Source organism: Podarcis filfolensis, assembly GCF_964270895.1.
Source record: "Podarcis filfolensis genome assembly, chromosome: 7".
Classification (NCBI taxonomy): Eukaryota; Metazoa; Chordata; class Lepidosauria; order Squamata; family Lacertidae; genus Podarcis; species Podarcis filfolensis.
In genome coordinates, this window is record NC_139603.1 from 69,418,608 (window position 1) to 69,441,505 (window position 22,898).

The window sequence follows — 22,898 nt, forward strand, 5'->3', positions numbered from 1 at the left end:
TACTGGGAGACAAAACCATGATGCCTTGAAAGAAGTGCCAATAAAGGTAAAACGGTAAAGGTAAAGGACCCTTGACAGTTAAGTCCAGTTGCAGACGACTCTGGGGTTGCGGCGCTCATCTCGCTTTACATATTAAGCAGAAAAAGCTGGTCTAAATAACTGCTTCTTAAAAGCTTAGGTCCAACGTCTGAAACCTTGGTAGGCAAATAATTACATAATTTGGGGACCAGCATGAAGAAAATCCTCTTGGTAGGGGCAATCAACTTGTTAGAAGATGGAGCCTATCAGAATATTTGTGCTAAATCTGAAGAAGTGGGAAAAGATAAGATGTTCCCTCAAGTATTAAGCAAATTTACCTAATATACATATTTCTGCAAAGCAATTTCCCTAAAATAATGCAGTTATGGATATTATTTTCACAAATATATTCATTTTTGTACACATTATTTGGCTGGATTACTGCATCATAAAATTTGAAGAAGTGCAAATTGTGAAGGATGTATTGTTTTGGAAAGTGTGAATTAGGTAGTTTCACCTTTAAATGTGAACTGAATTGAATTTCTCGCCATTACCTAACTACAGTTCTAATCATCCCTGACTATTGGCCATGATAGCTAGGGCTAATGAGAGTTGGTGTCCAACAACATCAGAAGGGCTGCAGGTTTCCTGTCACTGTATTTTAAGAAAACTACTTTAATAGAAACTTCATCAGAGCCTCCTTTACGTTAGGAAAGCATTGCTCCTTTCCTTAATGAGGCATATAATTGATGCCAGGGCCACCAGCTTCTTCTGACTTGCCAAAATGAACCAGGATGGACAAAGCTCAAGCAGATAAGTCATGGCGTGAACAGAACCAAGTATTCTGTCCGCATCCTTGGATGTCAACCAACAATTGAAGCTTATCCAATAGTACTTGACCAAAGGAGGATTTGGTAAAATCATTGCAAAACAGCACTGAGAGTTCCAGCTTTTCCAGTGAATCAAGCTGTGATGTAATAATTAATTAATTACTCCAATCAGCTCTGCTGACGAGATTATGTGTGTGCAATGATGGCAGAAAAGTAAGTCCTGCATTTCTAACATCACAATGGGCTAGAAATAGTCTGACAACTGCCAGAAATAGTCTGGCAACAGTGTGTGCACAGCCTCCATGCAAAAAATTGTCCATGTGTATATATGTAATCTTGCTGGCCAAACTTAGATTGATTTCTTATGTTAGCTGCCTTGAACTCTTTGCAGGAAAGATGATATATAATCATTTTAAATAAATAAATGTAGAAGCCATAAAAACAAAGGAAACTTATAAGCCATTAGTCACTGTACAGCTATCTATCATGGTGATGGGAAGAGAGGAAGTGCAATTCATGTGATCAGAATAGGTGAAATAAGTTGATATGAATTGTGACTTCCATAGGTGCCATAGGTTACAGCTGTCCAACAAAGGGTTTGATTTTTGTTCCACATATAAATTAATCTGGTTTAATGATGTTACATTCGTTTTAAGGAGACAAGGTTCATTGTTCAGAACATCATGTGAAGGGGTTTAATTTAAACCTTTGTATAAATACATGTTTTGAATAATTTCCAAATCAAAAGAGTTTTGGGAATGCTGTTGGTTTCCAGGTTCAAATAAGCAAAGAGAAGTCCATTTGTATGTTCAAAAGTGTTTTGGACTACTGATTAGAAGGCTTTATTTATATTGACAGCAAAGTATAAAAATAGCAACTTTTTGCTGAAGGTTTGATTTAAAAATAAACTGAGCTGAATGGCTCATTTGAGTGCTGGGATGGTGAGTCAGCTTCATCCAGAAGGATTAAAAAAATCATCTTTGTGAAAGTGAACTTCGCTTCCGTTTCATTCCTAGGAGTCAGATTTTGAAATGCTTTTCTGGCACAAGCCCTGTTTTCTACAATGGAGCATGCAGTAGCTAAAGAGTCTTATAATCATTCTGTCAATCTCATGTAATGTTTAAACATGTAATGTTGCTTGTCAGAAGAAATCAAAATACAAATCTGTATGGAGATCAATGAGAATCTCTTTTCCAGTTCTTAGCATTACATGCATAGTTAAATAGGGTTATGTTAATTTGGTTAGCATTATTTAGCTTTTGGGGATGCGGGTGGTGCTGTGGGTTAAACCACAGAGCCTAGGACTTACCAATCAGAAGATCGGTGGTTCAAATCCCTGTGTCGGGGTGAGCTCCCGTTGCTCGGTCCCTGCTCCTGCCAACCTAGCAGTTCGAAAACACGTCAAAGTGCAAGTAGATAAATAGGTACCGCTCTGGTGGGAAGGTAAACGGCGTTTTCATGAGCTGCTCTGGTTCGCCAGAAGCGGCTTAGTCATGCTGGCCACAGGAAGCTGTACGCCGGCTCCCTTGGCCAATAAAGCGAGATGAGCACCACGACCCCAGAGTCGGTCACGACTGGACCTAATGGTCAGGGGTCCCTTTACCTTTACCTTATTTAGCTTTTGCAAGCCATATCTTCCACTATACTGAGCAGCACTGGGAACCTACCTGTTCCCAGTATGTTGTTGTTGTTGTTGTAGTAGTAGTAGCTGCAGTCAGTCATTGATGTTGTTCCATGAAAGCTCCCTCCAAGCCCATGTGCCAAACTGCAAAGAACAAAGGGTGAAGAGAGAAGGGAGCTTTTGCTATGCAGGCTGCACCAGTCCATTATTTTACTAAGCATATTGTGTTTTTTAAAAAAATCTTTTTTATATTTGTTATTCGGTTGTACTAAGGAAAACAATAGTAAACTTGTTTCGGTGGTGCAGTGGCAAGCACTGCCAAAGTTTTGTGAAAAGGGGTAGGTGGAGCCCTGTACCTAACTGTGGTTCTCTATTGTCACCCATTGAACCTGCCCTAGTTGAGATTCCTGCATTGCAGAGAAAACCCTTGGGGTCCCTTACCACTCTACTATTCTATGATTCAGTGGGGAGAAGAGAACCAGACAATGTGGTGCCTCCTACACTCAGAACCACAAAGTTTTTCCAGAAGGATACCATGGTCAATGGTATCAAAAGCCACAGAGAGGTTGAAGAGAATCATCTCTCTCCTGACACTGACCACAGCTGTTTTGGTTCCGTATCTGGGCCCCAAACCAGTTTGAAATGGGGCCAGAGAATCTTCTTCCTCAATGCATGCCTGCAACTGGGTCACCCGTCCCCTATTCCTTGCCCAAGAAGGGGATATTTGCAGCTGATCATTGGTTGCTTAACATGTCTACTCCACATATTACTTAGACAGATTGACCCTTTTGGCCCAGCAATGCATTTTGAGAGCCTTCACTCCATTATGAGTGAAAGTGCCGCTATAATGGATCCCAGACATAAGTGTGGTCTTTCTCAATCTTGTTCTCCAGTGGGCCCTGGTATCTTAATATCAAAATAACATGTGTGTGTATTTATTTAACCACTACATAATGTAAAACTACCATTACTCAATTAAGGATGTAAAAGAAAAGTAGAATGTGTTGCAAAAATATGAAGTACAGTATGCTCTTTTGCTTTGTAGCTGGTAAAGTAGTGTGCAAACATTACTTTTCCCAGCAGCTGGGAAGATGCAGACGAAGGGGAAAGCCAGAAAAAAGAAGAAATGCTCTTCTTTCTCTAACTTCCTCCTTCCACAAATTTCAGATATATTGATGAGAACGTCAGTAGGTGATTTTGTTTATTTCATTTATGTATCTTTTTTCATGAAACACCACAAAGCTATTTCATAATAAATACTACCAATAAAACATACATTAAAACATTTTCAAATCCAAAACAGATGCAGACGGGATAAAATCTCCACTTACAAAGCTTGTTGAAGAAGGAATTTACAGGCCAATTAGCTTAATGTTTGTTCCAGGAAAACTGGGGGGAAACTTTATTAAAGGTAGAATAAGAAAGCATATACAGTGGTACCTCGGGTTACAGATGCTTCAGGTTACAGACTCCGCTAACCCAGAAATAGTACCTCGGGTTAAGAACTTTGCTTCAGGATGAGAACAAAAATTGTGCGGTGGCGGTGCAGCAGCAGCGGGAGGCCCCATTAGCTAAAGTGGTGTCTCGGGGTCCCCATAGGGGTCCCCAACATTTTTGGATCAGCAGGCACAATTTGAATTTTGAGAAAATACTGTGGGTGTCAGTCACAGAATTGCTGTTGTGGGGAGCATGTTGTTGTTGTTGTTGTTGTTGTTGTTTAGTCGTTTAGTCGTGTCCGACTCTTCGTGACCCCATGGACCAGAGCACGCCAGGCACTTCTGTCTTCCACTGCCTCCCGCAGTTTAGTCAAACTCATGCTGGTAGCTTCGAGAGCACTGTCCAACCATCTCGTCCTCTGTCGTCCCCTTCTCCTTGTGCCCTCCATCTTTCCCAACATCAGGGTCTTTTCCAGGGAGTCTTCTCTTCTCATGAGGTGGCCAAAGTATTGGAGCCTCAGCTTCACGATCTGTCCTTCCAGTGAGCACTCAGGGCTGATTTCCTTAAGAATGGATACGTTTGATCTTCTTGCAGTCCATGGGACTCTCAAGAGTCTCCTCCAGCACCATAATTCAAAAGCATCAATTCGGACCCCTCTGCTGTGCCATCCTGGAGCTGGCACATTGAAAGAGACGAGAATACTCACATCCACATCGTCTGCCCTGAGCACAGAATGCAGCAGTGGTTCTGCTGCTACAGCCATCCCTAGGCAGATTTAGGATTGCTTTATAAGTTCTGTACAAGGACTGGATAGGATACACAAGCATCTCTGAGTTCACCCTGAAAGTAGTCACAACTCTATGTATTTAGAAGAAATGCACACAAAACCTTTGTGTGTACTGTACTTAAAAAGTGCCTGCTGACACATGTGAGCAACAAAATAACAAATCTTAAGTGTGAGTATTTTTTTAAAAAAAACCCTCCCTTCTAATTAGTTTCTAATTTTGTTGTTGTTTAGTCGTTTAGTCGTGTCCGACTCTTCGTGACCCCATGGACCAGAGCACGCCAGGCACTCCTGTCTTCCACTGCCTCCCGCAGTTTGGTCAGACTCATGTTTGTAGCTTCGAGAACACTATCCAACCATCTCGTCCTCTGCCGTCCCCTTCTCCTTGTGCCCTCCATCTTTCCCAACATCAGGGTCTTTTCCAGGGAGTCTTCTCTTCTCATGAGGTGGCCAAAGTATTGGAGTCTCAGCTTCAGGATCTCTCCTTCCAGTGAGCACTCAGGGCTGATTTCCTTAAGAATGGATAAGTTTGATCTTCTTGCAGTCCGCGGGGCTCTCAAGAGTCTCCTGCTGCACCATAATTCAAAAGCATCAATTCTTCGGCGATCAGCCTTCTTTATGGTCCAGCTCTCACTTCCGTACATCACTACTGGGAAAACCATAGCTTTAACTATACGGACCTTTGTTGGCAAGGTGATGTCTCTGCTTTTTAAGATGCTTTCTAGGTTTGTCATTGCTTTTCTCCCAAGAAGCAGGCGTCTTTTAATTTCGTGGCTGCTCTCACCATCTGCAGTGATCATGGAGCCCAAGAAAGTAAAATCTCTCACTGCCTCCATTTTTCCCCCTTCTATTTGCCAGGAGGTGATGGGACCAGTGGCCACAGTCACTGTTGTTTCCTCCCCTTGGAAAACCTCACACTTCCTACCTATGTGTTGCTGGTCCTGATTATGGATATCACACACACACACACCAATGCCATTGCTGTCTAATAATAACGGGGAGCATTGTCCAGTACCAGGAAAAATAAGCAAGGTGGACACACCACACTCACTCTCTTGCACACACTCTTTCTCACTGCATACAGACCGATCACAGACACATATAAATCTCTCTCTCTCTCTCTCTCTCTCTCTCTCTCTCTCTCTCTCTCTCTCTCTTTCTCTCTTACACACACACACACACACACACACACACACACACACTTATATACTTCACACATATACAGTCATACATGCATCTCTCTCCATCTTTCACAGACCACACATACAAGCAGACCACAAACGTTTGCTTCCCTTTCTCTCACACTACACTTTTCTCTCTCCGCCCAAGTACATATCTCTCATCATCCACACAAACAGAGCATACTTGTGTCCAGGGCCAGCCCACCCATGAGGTGAGGTGAGGCAGTGGCCTCAGGGTGGCAAAATCCACACATCTGTGAGAGGCAGCAGATCTGCCTCTGGTGCTTGTTGGCTGCCTCATCCACTTCGTGCCCCCGATGCTGCTGCCATGTACACTTTTGCTTTGTTTCTAGCTTTCCTGCATCCCCCATTTCCTTCTCCAGTCTGTTTCCATTATGTTGTGGCTTTCCTCTTTCCCTCTCCTCCCTCTACCCCATTTCCTTCTCTATTTAGTCCTCCTCACTGCAGTACAGCATTTCTCCCCATGTCACAGCATGTTACTTTCTCTTCCTTTCTGTTTCACTTATCAAACCACTGAGAGTCCCACTCAAGTTCCCGTGCTGCATCCTCAGCTGCCTCTTGATGGGAAGGCTCCCAGCTTTTCAAGAGAGCAGCTTCAGGCTCCAGGCAGTAAGCCATGGTGCAGAGGTGAGAAAGAGGTCAGTCAGTGGAATGGGAAGAGGAGGCATGTTTTTTGTGGGCACTCATCCACCACCACAGTACCTTCTCCCCATCCAAAGACAGTTAAAAATAACTCAAGGAGGGTGCAGAGCAGGACTGGAGAGGAGTGGCCTGAGCCCCAACAGAGAGGCTTGGAGGGCTGCATTCCATGATATTCCCTATCCATGCACTACCCACCACCCTTAACATACTACACAGTACCCTTGGGTGTCATTTTCTGGTTTACCTCAGGCAGTAAAGTGTCTTGGGCCAGCCCAGCTTGTGCTTCCCTGCCACATTCAGAAAAGCCGCTGCACAGATGAAGGAAATGTCTGCTTTTTTTAATTTAAAAAAGGATAAAAATCAAACAGCTTTAAAAAATAAATAAAGTTAAGATACAGAAAAGACACCAATATGGTGCCTGGGGCTGATGGGTTGGGGATCTCTGATATAGAAGAACAAGTCTTGCTGAAGCAGAGCCAGCATGGCTTCTGAAAGGGTAAATCTTTTCTTACTAGTTTTAGTGTCAACAGGCATATAGATAGAGGTAATCCAGTTGATGTTGTGTATTAAGGGTTTTACAAAGCTTTTGATAAATTCCCTCATCAAAGGCTCCTGAATAAGCTTCATAGGCCAGGGAATGAGGAGAAGTCCTCTTATGGTTTAGTAATTAAGTATCAGGAAACAGAGAGTAGGAAGACATAGATAGTTCTCTTAGTTGAGAGATGCAGAAGGTGGAGTCCCCAAAGGACTGGAATTGGGAACTGTGCTTCTAAACTTGTTAATAAATAATCAGGATTTAGGAGTAAACAGTAAGCTAGCCAAGTTTATTGATGACAACAAATTTTTCAAAGTGTTTAAAACAAAAAGGGAAAGTGAGGAACTCTAAAGTTGTTGTTGTTTAGTCGTTTAGTCGTGTCTGACTCTTCGTGACCCCATGGACCAGAACACGCCAGGCACTCCTATCTTCCACTGCCTCCCGCAGTTTGGTCAGACTCATGTTTGTAGCTTCGAGAACGCTGTCTAACCATCTTGTCCTCTGTCATCCCCTTCTCCTTGTGCCCTCCATCTTTCCCAACATCAGGGTCTTTTCCAGGGAGTCTTCTCTTCTCATGAGGTGGCCAAAGTATTGGAGCCTCAGCTTCACGATCTGTCCTTCCAGTGAGCACTCAGGGCTGATTTCCTTAAGAATGGATACGTTTGACCTTCTTGCAGTCCATGGGACTCTCAAGAGTCTTCTCCAGCACCACAGTTCAAAAGCATCAACTCTTCGGCGATCAGCCTTCTTTATGGTCCAGCTCTCACTTCCATACATCACTACTGGGAAAACCATGGCTTTTACTATACGGACTCTAAAGTAATATCGCCAAACTGAGCGAAAGGGCAGTAAAATGCCAAATGCAATTCAGTATTAAATAAGTGTGATGTAACGCACACGGGGCAATAAATAAATAAAAAAGTGTACATATATGCTCATGGGGTCTGTACTGGCAGTGATTGACTAGCAATGAGATCTAGGTCAATGAAAAGGTAGACACAGTGTGTGACAACAACATGACGATGACAGCTGCTTCTTCTTCTTCTTCTTCTTCTTCTTCTTCTTCTTCTTCTTCTTCTTCTTCTATACTCCACTCATTCTGCACTGTTTTTGGTATTTTACTGTAGAGTTAGTAATATCTCATGTACTGCTTATTCTAAATTGGAATATTTTACAGAACCTTTATAAACATATAATCTGGGAAAGAAAAGAATATCTTAAATTTCTTCATAAAATCAATTCTTCTTAGTGTAATTTCATATTTTGTTCTTTTGCATTGTTTTCAGGGGGAGGTTATTAATAGCATTTTGTATTTACAGACTCATGCTTTCATACTGTCTCTTCATGAATGACAGTTCTATTCATTTTGAATGAATACACCAACTGCAAACAAACATGAATGAATGTTCCTAATTAGCTGGTAACAAGAGCATTGAGTTCCTGCTTTAGAACAATGATTTGTTAAATAAATAGTCTTTGCAGCTAGGACTCTGGATCCATTCAGTTATTAAACATTAAGCAATCCTCTTCCTATGAAAGTTAATGCCTCATTGCTCAGTGGATCACACAAACATGAAATACAGAGTTAGCGTTACATTTCTGTTCTGATAAAATAAATTTTACCAAAAGAAACTTCAGATTTTATGATTTAAAATCAATCTAATGAATTATTAAGTGGGTGCAATTAGATTACCAAACAGAACATTAACAAGTACATTTTTGGAAGATAATTAAATTGCATTACTTAACTATCTTATAACACCCCTCTCCCGCCCCAGTGCTTCTCAAATTTATGTACTCAAGTTTCACAGACTACATTCAGGAATGAATCACTTATTGTTTGAAGAATTTTGAAACAAAAATGCATTTAGATACACAACTTGTGCTGATTGTTAACCATCTGAGTATTGCATTGTTAGAAACAACCTTGGGGTACATATTAAGAAGGGCAATATATAAATGTACCTAAAGAAAAATTTCTGCTGAATGATCTCCTAGACTTTGTCCCTTTTTGCATCCCTGGGCATAGATGACATCAAATTATTTGGCACTCTGGTCCATGTCATTCCCCCAGTCAGTCACCACAGAGAAGGCTGGCCAAGTGAGTCATATAGTCACACATACCACCATCTCAGCAGCCCCAGTATTTGCTCTTGACCTCCCTCATAGCAGACACCAACTGACTGTCATTAACTTAAAACAACAACAACACCTCATCCAATATGTTATTCAAGAGTTCTCTCCACCCCCACTGTTATAACTTGGATGAATCTGTATTCTCATTTCCATTTGTGTGGCTGTAGATTTTTATTTATTAAATTTCTATACTGCCCTTCATCTGAAGATCACAGAGCGGTTTACAATATGAGCTTATAGATTTCTAACCTAAAGCTACCTTAAGTCCCATCAGGAAAAGAAGCAGGGAATAAAATAAATAGCAGATTTGTTTTCTGGCACCTGGTGGTCCTGGTTTTCTAACATGCTAATGGCTTTCCAGCAATTCCCAGCTGTTTGTTTCCTCAAGAACTGGAAATCTTTAATGAGTGAGTTCATTATGTACAGGCATACTTCTAGGAGCAGATCGATGAAATAATAATTAAGGAATGGCATGTTCTCTTAGAAAATGAAGCATATTGCCCACTGGTATGGAGGGAAAGATTAGATTGTCAGCTAGTAATGAAGATAATTGCTATTCCTGCATGGCAGACAAAAAAGACAAACCAACCAATACCAACAACAAAAACTGTTGACAAAGGTAACATGTACATCTGATGTCTTTTGGATTTCAATTTTGTTCCTTTACCAAGTTTAACTGCTGGGTGTATCTGAAGAAGTGTGCATGCACACGAAAGCTCATACCAAGAACTAACTTAGTTGGTCTTTAAGGTGCTACTGGAAGGAAGAAAAAAAAAAATTTTTTTTTGCTTGTTACTTGGTATACCAAGTTATTACAGCAGTCTAAAATGAATGGTCATTGAACCATTTAACTCAGTTCATTCATCATTCAAAGTTGTTTTCAGGCATCTAACTGAATTTATCTAAATTATGGATAAGATTTTTAAAAAACCACCTGTGGAGCTATATGTATTTAAAAGTGGGTTAGAAGTATCTACTAAAATAAATATCAGGCTGAGACTTCTTCAGATTTCTGGTGGAAGACGGTTTATGAGCTTGGTATAAGCCATATAAAATGCTTTTCAGCACGCACCATCTTCTAGGGTACCCTTAAAGCAGTAGCCTCCAGAGCTTCTTCTTGACTCCTAGTGGGACCCTGCAATGGAACATAAGTATGGATGCATTTACTAAGGTGTGAAAGACTCAAGTAGCCTCATTTAAATAGGAAGTTACACCTTGAAATGTGCCTCAGAATGCTACAACTAACCTGTGAAGATGCTGCAACAACTTACTGAAAGTTTCTGAGCAGTCTTCATGGACTATCAGTCTCATGCAGACCACGTTGTAGTATTGAAAGGCTAAAGGACATGAAGGCATTCATAATGAATACCAGAACTGATATAAAAGATCTGTCTTAGGTGGTGAGAAAAAATCCTAAACATCCATACTAGTTGGAGCTAGTGAGGAATCTGTCTAGAAACACCGGAAACATTGAAGTAACAAGCTAACAAGCACACAACTTTTCTAAACTTATGCAGATTTTGGCGGTGTAATGTTCCCTACAATTGCTGTTGCCATCCACCTGGAGATGCTCTGAAACAAAGGAACTGAGATATTGATGACAGAAGTTAACCTACTTTCTGTTTTGTGTATGTGTGTAGAGAAAATTCAGAGGAGTGACAAATAAGGAATGACTAATAGGGCCACTGGAGCGGGGGAGAATGGATGTAAGTTGTAGCAATGTAGATTTAGGCAGAATATCAGAGAACAGTCAGATCTCATAATACAGAGATATAATAAGTAAGGTTCACCAAGGATCAGAGTTTTTGTTCTGGGTTTTTCAGCTAGTTCCTAAATGACCTGGTGGGATGTGGGTTAAACCACAGAGCCTAGGACTTGCCAATCAGAAGATCGGCGGTTTGAATCCCCGCGATGGGGTGAGCTCCCATTGCTCGGTCCCTGCTCCTGCCAACCTAGCAGTTCGAAAGCACGTCAAAGTGCAAGTAGATAAATAGGTACCACTCCAGCGGGAAGGTAAACGGCGTTTCTGTGCGCTGCTCTGGTTCACCAGAAGCGGCTTAGTCATGCTGGCCACATGACCCGGAAACTGTACCCAGCTCCGTCGGCCAATAAAGCGAGATGAGCGCTGCAACCCCAGAGTCGGTCACGACTGGACCTAATGGTCAGGGGTCCCTTTACCTTTTTTAAATGATCTGGTATTAGGCTGAGCAGTGAGGTGGCCAAGTTCGCTAGTTACACCAAATTGTTCGTCACACAATCTATAGTTAAACTATGGAATTTGCTTCAACAAGATTTGGTGGTGGTCACCGACTTTCAAAGGGAATTAGACAATCATGGAGAATAAAGCTATCTTTGGCTACGTATCAACTCCATAATCAGGAGGTTTACCTCTGAATAACAGTTGGAGAGAAACAGTTGTCTTCCTATAAGGCATACGATTGGCTACTACGTACAGGATGTTGGATTAGATAGACCTTTGGTCTGACCCAGCAGTTCTTTTCTTTTGTGTGTGTGTGTGTGTGTGTGTGTGCGCGCACACACACACACACATGCGCGGCCACACACACATATGCGCCAATCGGAATAGTAATACTGGGCTACGTGGCAGCTTCAATAGTCACAAGAGAAATGAAAATGTTTCCTTGTTATATTTACAAATGTACATTATCAGCATGCTATTGAACTCTTCCCATGATTTCAAAGACGACTTTAGTTTTGTTTTGCATCAGCACTGAGCCCTTTGCTCTGTGAAATGCTTCTTTATTTTTCTGCAAGCATATGCACTCTACTCCACTGCATCATTCAGAAACACAATCAATGAACTTCCTGCTTCTGTCCACAATAAGAACATCCTGTCAGCATCTAATTAACAGGGGCCATTTTCTGAACTGAGACAGGGGCTCAGCTGACTGACTGACCAGGTGACTCACACAAAGCAAAGCATAGTGTGTGTGTGCGTTTTTTAAAAAAACCAACACAAAATAAAAACATAGGGTCAAAACACATGATATGTGAAATATGTTATTTTAGTTCACATATATTTAAAATAACAGGAAAGAAAGAGGCAGAGGGGCCTGATCAGGTTCAAGACTGGTGAATGAGGTTTAATATTTTACCAACATTGGTTCTGACAAAAATTGGTCCCTCAAAAGCTACTATTTGCCCTGAGAGGGAAGCTACAGGGGACCGCTATTGTCAGGACTTTGGTGCAAAGGGATAGATGTTTAAAGCCCCTCTACCAACACGCTGCAGTCTTGACCTGTTTAGGGAAGTTTCTAATGTTTGATGTTTTATCGTTTTTTTTTAAATTCTGTTGGGAGCCACCTAGAGTGACTTGGGAAACCCAGCCAGGTGGGTTTTTACCCAGATGGGTTCAAACAACAACAACAATTATTATTATTAACCCTTATCCCTCCATAATTCTTGTTTTTTTTTTAAATTATATCTGTGAAACACAGTTACACTTTTCACATGTTGTATCGATTTGCCTATAGGCATAGGGGTTCTTTACTGCCGAACCACAGAATATCCAATTCACGTTTGTTCCAATTTAGTAGTAAACAGCAGGTTTTCTTGGGGAAAGCAGTGGGACAAGAAAAGCAAGCAAACAAACCAACCAACCTCCCAGACCTGTGATTTGAACTCATGGGACAAATTGAAGCGTGAATGGGCCCTTAAATGTTGTTCTCCAGTAGCTCCTGCAAAGGCTTTGGCAAACCCCTTCCCTTACTTTGCATGCCTTTTCCTTTGGAATTTTTGTCACTAATTTGTTCAGTGCTGATGCTTTGGTATGTTCAGTTGATATTGTTGCCAAGCCTACTAGTCTTTTTGCAACACTGTTGAGTGTAAGTTGTCATAAGTTTGAGCTTTGAGAAGCTGTGTTCATCAGTTTCCACTGACACAGGAAGTGTGGGAAGTATCCTTAGAGCAAGAGAAACATTAGGCACATTATCCATGTGTTTTTGTTGTGGTATGAAGAGTACTCCTTGTGGTGGCATAGACTTCGGAAATCTTCAGGCTATTACTGTAAGTTCATAAGTCATAAAAGTACCTGTAGTCTCCTTTAATGGAACAAATCCAAATTTTCCACTCCTTAGGTATTTAAAGAGGGGTGGGAAATTTTCTTTGAGTATGTAGAAAATAATTGTGCACAGATGAAAATGCTGGCAATATTAAGGAAAATTCAACAGCATAACATATTTAAAAGTGATGCAAGATAGGAGAACTGAAGGAGATGGATATATTAAAATATGCAGGAATGGTAGATAAACTAAAAGAACCTCGGAAGGGGAAGGAAGGAAGTCATTGATTGTATGGTATAATCAATGAAAGATGTTTAATTTGAAATATAAAATATGAAAATTTTATCATTTGGAACAAATCCCAATAAATGTTCTCTTACGATAACCTCAGGCTCAGACATCTCATTATCAAATGGTTTGATTACATGAACATAACGTACAATCATTGTCATTTGTTCAATATGACTAACACCAGGTATGCAGTCCAGAATAACTGAATAGTATTTGGCTGAGTTTGCATGCTACTTTATAGCACTTGCTAGAAGCTGAATAAGCTCATTTTGGATATCTTTCCCTAGGTAGTAAACCATTGTTTCTTGTTCTTTAACTCTATGCAAAAGTTGATTCATGATAGGATCAAAAAGGGCTGGATATTCTACGAAAGAAAAATTCATTGCTAGCACTGTACAACTTTTAAGCTGCACCACAGAATGCCAATTTTTGTATGCCAAGAACTCTGACCAAAGCATTCAAGTGTCCCAAGATTTGTCACCAATATTATTAGTCTTGCCCAATTTTTGGCTGTTTAATATAATCAATTGTTTTTCCTTTAGATAAGCATAGTTCATTTTTTTTCAAGGTCTGATAGTTTTCTAAATGGTCAGAATTCCTCTCATGTGAAAACAGAATTGCTCCAATGTTCCTCCAGTCTTTTGAACCTGTTTCTTGTAGGATGATGTACCATTTCTTTTTGCTGAACAACTTACAGCAAAAACAAGAAAACTGTATCTTTTGAGACTGAATATAGTCTCCCTTTGTAGGGTATAGTATAAAATATTCTGTTTTTCAGTCTTTGGGGAAATCATGTGATACAACCTTCTATAGGTGCCAACTCCCTAGGGCCCTGGGTGCCTGAACACCCACAAAAATTCCCATTAAGAGGCCGGGCACCCACAATTTTTGGTGCCAGGGCCATGCACACTGCATGGCACCCATGGCCTGGGGCACCCACCATTGTGGGGCCTAGTTCGTACTCCTGCAACCTGCAGTGGTCCATGCTGTATGATAAACTATTGCAAATTATCACAGTAGTTTTGGCTATTTAACAGAGTCACTGTAATTCAAGTCAGGCACAATGCCATCTTTTTCAGACTTTGCAGTACTTTCACTTTTCTAGACATCCTCTTTTTCCTCTGTGTGTTTTCCAGAAATATCTCCAATTTGCAAAACTTCTGTCTTAGAGTTTATATTATTTGTAGTAGGAGCACCATATCTATCTCCCTCAGTGCTAGCTTCAACAACAGTATACAGTGGTACCTCGGGTTACAAAGGCTTCAGGTTACAAACACTTTGGGTTACAGACTCCGCTAACCCAGAAGTAGTACCTCAGGTTAAGAACTTTGCACCAGGATGAGAAGGGAAATCACGTGCTGGTGGCATGGTGGCAACGGGAGGCCCCATTAGCTAAAGTGGTACCTCAGGTTAAAAACGAACCTCCGAAATGAATTAAGTTCGTAACCAGAAGTACCACTGTAGTCATATGCTTGTTCTTCAATTGCTTTCTGTGCACAAATATATTTAAGGAAGAACACCTCTTGCTTTACTTGCTCCTTAGCTTTTTCTTCCTTTTGTTTGTGGTACTGAGTTCCAGATGGTTGCTTTGTATCAGCCATCGCTCACTAGAAAAATGAATACACTTTCTAAATAAGATTAAGATATGACTGGAAGATTTAAAATTAAGTGCATTTTCACAATCAATCAGTCAATCGATCACATAACCTCAATCAACTCTATGATCTAACAGTTCTAATGTATGGATTACTTGAAAAATGATAAAATTCTTCAAAATATAAAAGAGAAGAAAAATATTATCAGAAGTTTATAAGATATAACAAAATCTAATCTGTTTAAAATTGTGCCACTCAAAGGTCAGTACTGTCCCCCTCTGAGGTCAGGACTCAGGCCTTAGTAGGCTGCCTAGATTGCCTAATGATAGCACCAGCTCTGAGGTAGCTGTGTATTGCTTTCCAAAAGTTGCTAGACTACAGCTTATGTTCCAGCTAATCCAGTTGATAGTCATCAAGCCAGTGGTGTGTTCTGTGTTCTCACTATGATTATCCAGTCTTAACAACTGAAAAGGTATGTAGGGAAGGAGGTAGCCTTTCAGATTTTTGCAACTTAAAGGCTCAGAACCTTGAATTGATCCCATAAATGAACTGGCAACCAGTGAAGCTAAGTTAAAACAGGTTAAATGAGTTCTAAATGGAACCTCAGCCAGTAATTTGCCTGCTCTGTTTTGAGGGCAGCCTGTGTAGAATGAGTTGCAATAATGGATGCATTTGTTCCTCATTTCCACCTGAGGCAGGTGTCTCAGAATATCTGTTGTGACTTGCTCTAGAGGACAACCTGTTTGTGTGGTCGCTGTGGGAGCCATGTGTGTAATAAAAGTTGTTTTGTGAGTTCTGCAGGTATAACATAACTTCTCCCAGTGTTTTACAGATGTGAACCATCCAGGCCAGTAGTACTGACTTTGGACTATTTGGGATAGCTTCTCTATTCCCAAATATACTGCTTTGCTGCAGTTTAGTGCTTCAAAGATATTCAGGACTGATCCCTGTGGAATCTATTAGTGTATGAAAAGTCATGCTTCTCAGTGCCCTTTGACATCTAACTAGTAGCCCTTGCTATAGCTATAAATCAGGCAAAGCCTCTTTGTACTGAAGCAAATTTGGGTTACATGGTGCCTCAACATGGAACTCTTGCAGGGTCCTCCCGCCTTTCAGCTTCTTAGGCATGGCATAATTGAATCCATGACTTGGGCTTCTTTTAAGGCGGTGGCTCCATCTCCTCCTCCTCCATCATCATCATCATCATCATCATCATCATCATCATCACCATCATGAGATTCCTCCTTCCCTTCCAGCAGTGGTTTCTCCTGGTGTCAGGGTTATGATTAAAGTATCAGTATGTTTTCCCATGGCCCCAGAGTCCTTGTTAGCATCATCTAGAATTGACCATCTGGATAGAGCATGAGAATTTTTGTGTTGTTTTCTTGTGCAATGCTTAATCTGGTACTGGAACTGAGCCAGGTGTTCAAGCCAATGTGCCAACTGTCCCTGTGGCTCATGGAAGTTATGAAGCCATTGAAGTGAATTGTGATCTGCCCTTAGCAGGTCCCCACTCCTGAGGATATGTTGAAAATCTTAAGTAAATGTCACTATAGCCAGCAGTTTTTTCTCTGTAGTGGAGTGGTTTCAACTTTACTGAGGATTCTGCTAGCATATGCAGCCATTCTCTCCTTATTGCACCATCTTGTTATATTAGGACCACACCAATACCAGTCACTGACATTTGTACCCTGAATAAATGTTAGGTGGAAGGCCTGGGTAACCCAGAAACAGCCTTTGCTTTAACTTTAAGAACACTTCTTATTAAGTTCTACTGGTACATTTGCTCTTTCTCTGATAATTTGTGTAATTGCTGGACAATTGTGGCAGTTAGCAATAAATAGTGTATAATAAAAACTTAGATAACAATACTCCATACCTTAGTGATTGACTGCGGTGTTAGCTGAGATCAAATGGCTTCTACTTTGTCAGGGTTTATTGTATCCCATCTTTGGAGATTATACGATGTAGGTATCTTACTGCATTTCAAACAAGTAGCAGTTTGCTTCTCAAATACAGGCTTAATTTTCAGCAGGTTTTCTTCAAAAGATCTCCCAGTGACAATTATGTCACCAATATATACTAGGAAATATATGCCCTGTAGGTTTACGAAGACAACAACCACTAATCTTTGAAATATCCAAAGAGTGCTAGAATCCAAAAGGCATAAAATTATAAAAATCCCTGCTTGTTAGTAGCTTCAGTCAGTCATCAGGGCTTCCTTCTGCTTACCAGTAGCCACTGGCCATATGCAGGATAGATAATCAATATACACTTGCAAGTAGGTCTAGGGCAGAGGTGTCAAACTCAAACTTGCAGCCTGTAAGCTGTATCTGCCCCTCCCCCCAACAATTTAGCATGTTTTTTAAAAAATATATTTTTCTGTAAAAAAAACTTCCCAGCAGGTGGCACTGTTGAGTTTCACCTTTGCGCCAATGAAAGGAGAGATTTCAGTGTGCAGTGGGTGTTTATGTCTTTTTTTTTTTTGTCTTTGCAAAATCTTCCCTTTTCCCTCTAGTATGCATGGGTGTAGCGGGGGGGGGGTGTCAGCCACCCCTCTAAATAAAGTAAATAAATAAAAATACTTGGCTGACTAACCTGTTGTGTCACTGATAACTCGGTTCTGTCCCCACAATAAATCCTGGCTATGCCCATGCTAGTATGGTGCCAATATTTGGCTATGTTTCTAGTACTTTGGCAGCAACATCTTCATAACCTCCACATCTGAATGGAATGCTCCCAGATTTGTCCCCTAATGCACAGCTTGAGATTCTGTCGTCACACATTGCTGGGATAAAGTCTTTCTGAATCCTGGCTATGGTTTGGGCAACAAGAAATTCATGTTGGCCTAATGATATATGCCTTCCTCTCACTCCCACCCTCTTCCAAGCATATTTCACTTTTTGAGGATACTGCTTGTTCCATTGTAACTCTTTATCTTTGCTTTACCTCATAATGGGTGTGATGGAAAGCATTTTATATTTCCAGAAGTGGCTGGCACAGTGCTATGAAGCCACACTCCCAACACTGGTGTTATTACTGCTTGCTGGTGGGGTCGTGGTGAGTTTGAGGCTGTGTGGGCACACTGATAGGAGTACCAGATTGGCTATGACGGGGCACCCATAGAGCCCTAATCTTCCTGATATCCTGCCTGGGTAGCAGGCAACAATGCCAGTGTTGGGAAGATGGCTCAATAGTACTGCTCCACCTGCTGGCTGCTCCTGTATCCTACACAGTACAAAGGTCCTTAAAACTCAGGTTAACATCATACTGATTAGGGGAATTCAGTTCCCACTATGCTTCTTTGAAAGATGTGACCAAACATTCACAAGATAGACAACATGTCTAGGATGCTGGTGGTTTGCCATATTCACATGACTCTGAACTTAGTCTGGTTTGCAAAGACTTCAGTTTCTGCCAGTCATCTTTAGTGGTGCTTTCTAGAATTGTGCATGCACAAGGAAAATGCCCCAGAATCAATCAAAATATAAGATGGAGGTCCATAACTTTTATTTTGACTCTATCTCATTGGTTTGCAGGATATATTAAGTGAGGCTTGCCCGTTTCCAGGTGGAAAGTCATCTCATAACTCTCACCTGGTGAAGTTTCCTGGCATCTTTAAATTACATTGCTGTGGTGCTCATGTTTAAAATGATATTTCCTGCTACATTTTCAGTAAAAGTCTTCTAATTCTTTTCTCCCAGGAATCTGTTTGTGGTGGTGTGCTTTGTCCCATTGGCCTGCCCTCACGTTTTCTGCCTCTTTGGGTCTGCATGGTTTTCTTGCTGCTTTCAGTTCGCTGATAACATGCTACACACTACATTGCTTTCATGTATTTATCAACTCTGGGAGTTTTGACTTTCCTGTAGCTGCAGCAGTTTCTGCTTTCATCTCATGCACTTTTGCAGTTGAAGTGGTGCTGTTATCAGGTGTTTCTAGGGTATGTTTAACGTTGAGACTATTTCAGTGACTTCCTTCATATAGAGAGCTTTTTTGATTTCCCTCAGCTACATGGGCCATAAAGTGACTTTTAGTGGGGAAGCTGCCATTATAGTCTGGGGAAATTGGCAGACTAGAGTCTCAGGGAATATCCAAAATTTTGGAGAGGTTCCTTTTCTGCTTGCCTCTCATTACTGAAAGGTGCTTGATTCTAATAAGGAAGCATCTGCTCAAATACAGCGGCAACATGTGGCTAATGAATGTAATAAATGTATTATTATTGGTAGCAGAATGTCATCCAAAATTTACAATTTCCAAATAATATCCAAATAATATATATGTCAGTCCATAACCAAAGAGTAGTCAACGTAATGAGTTACTGGCAAGGAACACCATGATGCAGGCAGGATGCCTTTCAATGTCCAAGAAGTATTGTAGTGGGTGCTCCAACGTAATGAATTCAATAGCAATCAGCAAACAAGTGGAACAGTATATCTGGATTGGATCAACTGTTTTGAAGATGAATCTTCATCAGCTGATGATGAAATTAAATACATTACATACAATGAATGCTAACAAAAATAAAACTGAGCAACCTGCATAATGAATAAATAATAAATAAGGAATACATACCAAGTAATTTTTAGAAGAACTTAGTTATTCACAGGTGTGTCAAATAACAAATAATTAAGAACAAAGTTAGAAAATTTAAAGGTACAGTATATCAAATCTGGCATCACAACGCAAGCTGAAACCATAAAGTTATTGCAACACGGGGGTTTGTTTTTGTCACTCTAATCAGGAAGCAGGCAGGGATAAAGACAAAACAAAAACATAAAAATAAAATAAAGCAGACAGGTGTGCACACACACAGATTTAGAGGTAGACAGACACATACAGGCAGTGACTTTAAGAGTGAAAAACAGCATGCCCCCCTCTTCTGTGGAAATGCTGCCTCTTACTCTTAAAGATCAGGCAACATTTTTATTATCTTTGATCTTGGCGTTGTTGGACCACAGCGCTAAGGTAGGAGAGAAACATTTGCCTGCTGCCTTTTACTGTCAAAGAACAGGAAGAGGCTTAGGAATCTAAGATGTTAGCACTGAGTGCTTAGATTGGAGTAAGTAGATCATGTGATTGACTAGTGATCATGGTTTGACCAAAATGGCTTCAGAGGCCAAATTCAGAAGCCCAGTGGGTCTAATTAAGCCTATGAATTGGAGGCCCCCCCCCACTTGCTGCGATGCATTCTGAACTGAGGTGTAGGTTTGTAGATCCCTTTGTGTTAGGCCTCTGAATATCTTTTGGGCTTTGCCTTGCAGTAGAAAATCAAGGAAATGAAGCTTGATGGCCTTATTCCAGTTATTTGTGTGTGTAACTCATTCAGCGTGATTTTTCCAGCTGACCCAGCTTTGACTATTTCCATATCCCTCTAGCATGAAAATAAGCTGCTGTAGTAATTGTCTCCATTGCCCTGTGCAATTTCACCAAAAAAAACCTCAGGGGTATATTGAGTAGCAGATGGTATGGTGGGGTAACGGTGTTCATTCGACCTTCCAAGAGCTGAGTGGCTGCTGCTTACCAAGAAGGAGACGGAGCGGCAAGATGGCAGGGAGGCTGGTGTGGCGCAAATACACCCGCAGGAGTGCCATATAGCCTCCACCAATGGATTTGCACTGCATCAGCCTCCCTGCTGCCTCTCCCTCAGATCAGTAGCTAAAGGTACTTCATCAGGTTCAAAAATCACACTGACTTGTATCTGAGAATTAACAGTTGATTTGGTGGGGTAGGTAAAGAGGAAGACTTGGTGCCACTTTAGGGGATGGTATGATAAAAGTACTGGTTTAAAAGTGAAACAGTCTAGACTTTCCTGTTCATTAGTTCAGCTTCAGCACTGAGGCTCCACATCTTCAGGGCATTTCCCAGAGAGTCACTTTAACTAGCGACAAACCCAAGGCTACCTTTCTATCTCAACTGCTAGCATGGTTCTTCTTTTCACATTTTGAGTCCCCACTGGTGCTTCACTAGTCTTCCTACACCTGCTCCCAAGCTACATTATTTGTTTGTTTGTTTGCTTGCTTGCTTAAATTGATTTCCCACCTGTCACCCTAAGGTCCCAGGTTGGGTTACATTAATTTAAAACCAATATAAAACACCTTGCAATAACAAAAATAGGATGGATCCTAAAAACATACATCTTAGGTGTCAAAGGCTACAGTAAAGACTTATTGTCTGTTTTCTGTCTTTCTCCCTGCTTTCCCTCCCTTTTCCAGCAATACAACTCTGTTCCCTAGGTCAGATATACAGCTCACAGCAGAGACTGTTGAGAAACGTAATTCGACAGTCTCATGCATTACATTACACCTGGGCACTGATCATGCTGGCTGGGAATTGAAGCATTGCCCTCAAGATCCCTTCTAACTCTACAATTCTATGATCCTAAGTCCAACAAAATCTGAAGGGCAGCATGTTGGCAATACTTGCCATGCTAGCTCATAGCATCATGTACAAGCAACAATTGGAATTTTACATCCACTTAAGGAGCTTCAATTTCCTACATTTCTGAGGCAGCAGCATGGGACACATTTGGCACTTTTTGTACAGGAAGAGTGACTGGATTTCAGTAAATGAAGAACTAGCATGACCTAGCATAGCCTTCCCTGAACTGGTGCTCTCAGATTGGGGAAGGCTGACCTAGCATATGGTATGGCTCTAAACACACAGTGTTTAGAATATTTTGCTTGCAACATTGTTAATGAAACATTGAATTTTTAAAACATTTCATATGAAAAGTGTAACAAAATAACAAAATATAAATGGAAGTTGTCTGTTAGATTTGAGAATGCTTTGTTAAACTAGGGAATGTGTTAACCAGTCTTGTTCACACTTGTTTGATTAGATTTCATGTGGAGGATGAAATTTAGCTTTTATCTACTTGCTCTTAGGATTCGTACACCGTTGTGTGCTTCTGATGATTATTGCAACAAGGATCATCACAGGCTGAAAGCAGTTTGAACCAAGCATTTCATCACAAACTTAATGTATTTACTTTACAGAGAAACAGAGAGATTACTTAGTGATTAACTCTTCTACAAATATGTGAAGAGATGCAAAATACTTGCAATTTGTTCTGTTTCATTAAATTTTTTAAAATATTTTTATTTGTAGCCCTTTTTATTGTTTATAGTGACTAAAATAATGTTAAATTTAATATATTAGTTTATGGTTCAATATATGCTGTAGGTCACATAGCTGATTAAAATAATTTTCATTATTTAAATTAATTCTGTTGAAAGAACTAGGTGTTCATTATGAAATGTCACAACAGTAATTAAGAATTTTAGGTGTTTTTTATTTTGTTTTATTTATTAAATTTGTATACCATCCTTCATCTGAAGATGTTTGTGATATTGTAATAATATCATTAGCCTAGTGGAAAACTTGTCTAGATACAAGTTTTGGCAAGTGAACAGGGAAATGACAGCATTCTTTCTGTTGCCTGTCGAGTGAGAGGGTGAGGACTGCAGATAGGATTTGTGTTCTAGTACACTGCACTCAGCTGCACAAACTTATTTTTTTAGGGTGAAAGAAGAACAAAAACCACAAGCGACACAGTAAGTAAAAAAATCTTAAAAGTGTAGTGGGCTTGACTTCTCTACCTTTGCCATATTCTGCTTTCTGCACCTTTTGATGGTATTAGGTTTCACTAATATCTGATAGGCTGCTGGTAGTCATCTGCTTTCTGATTGGCTTGTAAGAGCTGCTTGCGGCTTCTTACTTCATCCACATATTAGCTGGATGTAGTTTCTTGCTCCCTGCTTCTGGACTATTTAAATGTAAAACTTT

At 40.6% G+C, this 22,898-nt stretch overlaps 1 protein-coding gene across 22 annotated transcripts in view; it reads left to right on the forward strand.

Moving 5' to 3' along the window:
* Positions 1-22,898, forward strand: part of RIMS2 (regulating synaptic membrane exocytosis 2) — a 338,908-nt gene that overhangs the window by 24,513 nt on the left and 291,497 nt on the right. For 12 of the 22 annotated variants that reach the window (XM_083621699.1, XM_083621715.1, XM_083621724.1 and 9 more), the window contains exon 2: positions 22,634-22,666. The exons of the other annotated variants lie outside the window; for them this stretch is intronic. In XM_083621699.1, coding sequence (XP_083477825.1) covers positions 22,634-22,666 — 33 coding nt within the window. The remainder of the gene's footprint in view (positions 1-22,633; positions 22,667-22,898) is intronic. 22 annotated transcript variants of the gene reach the window in all.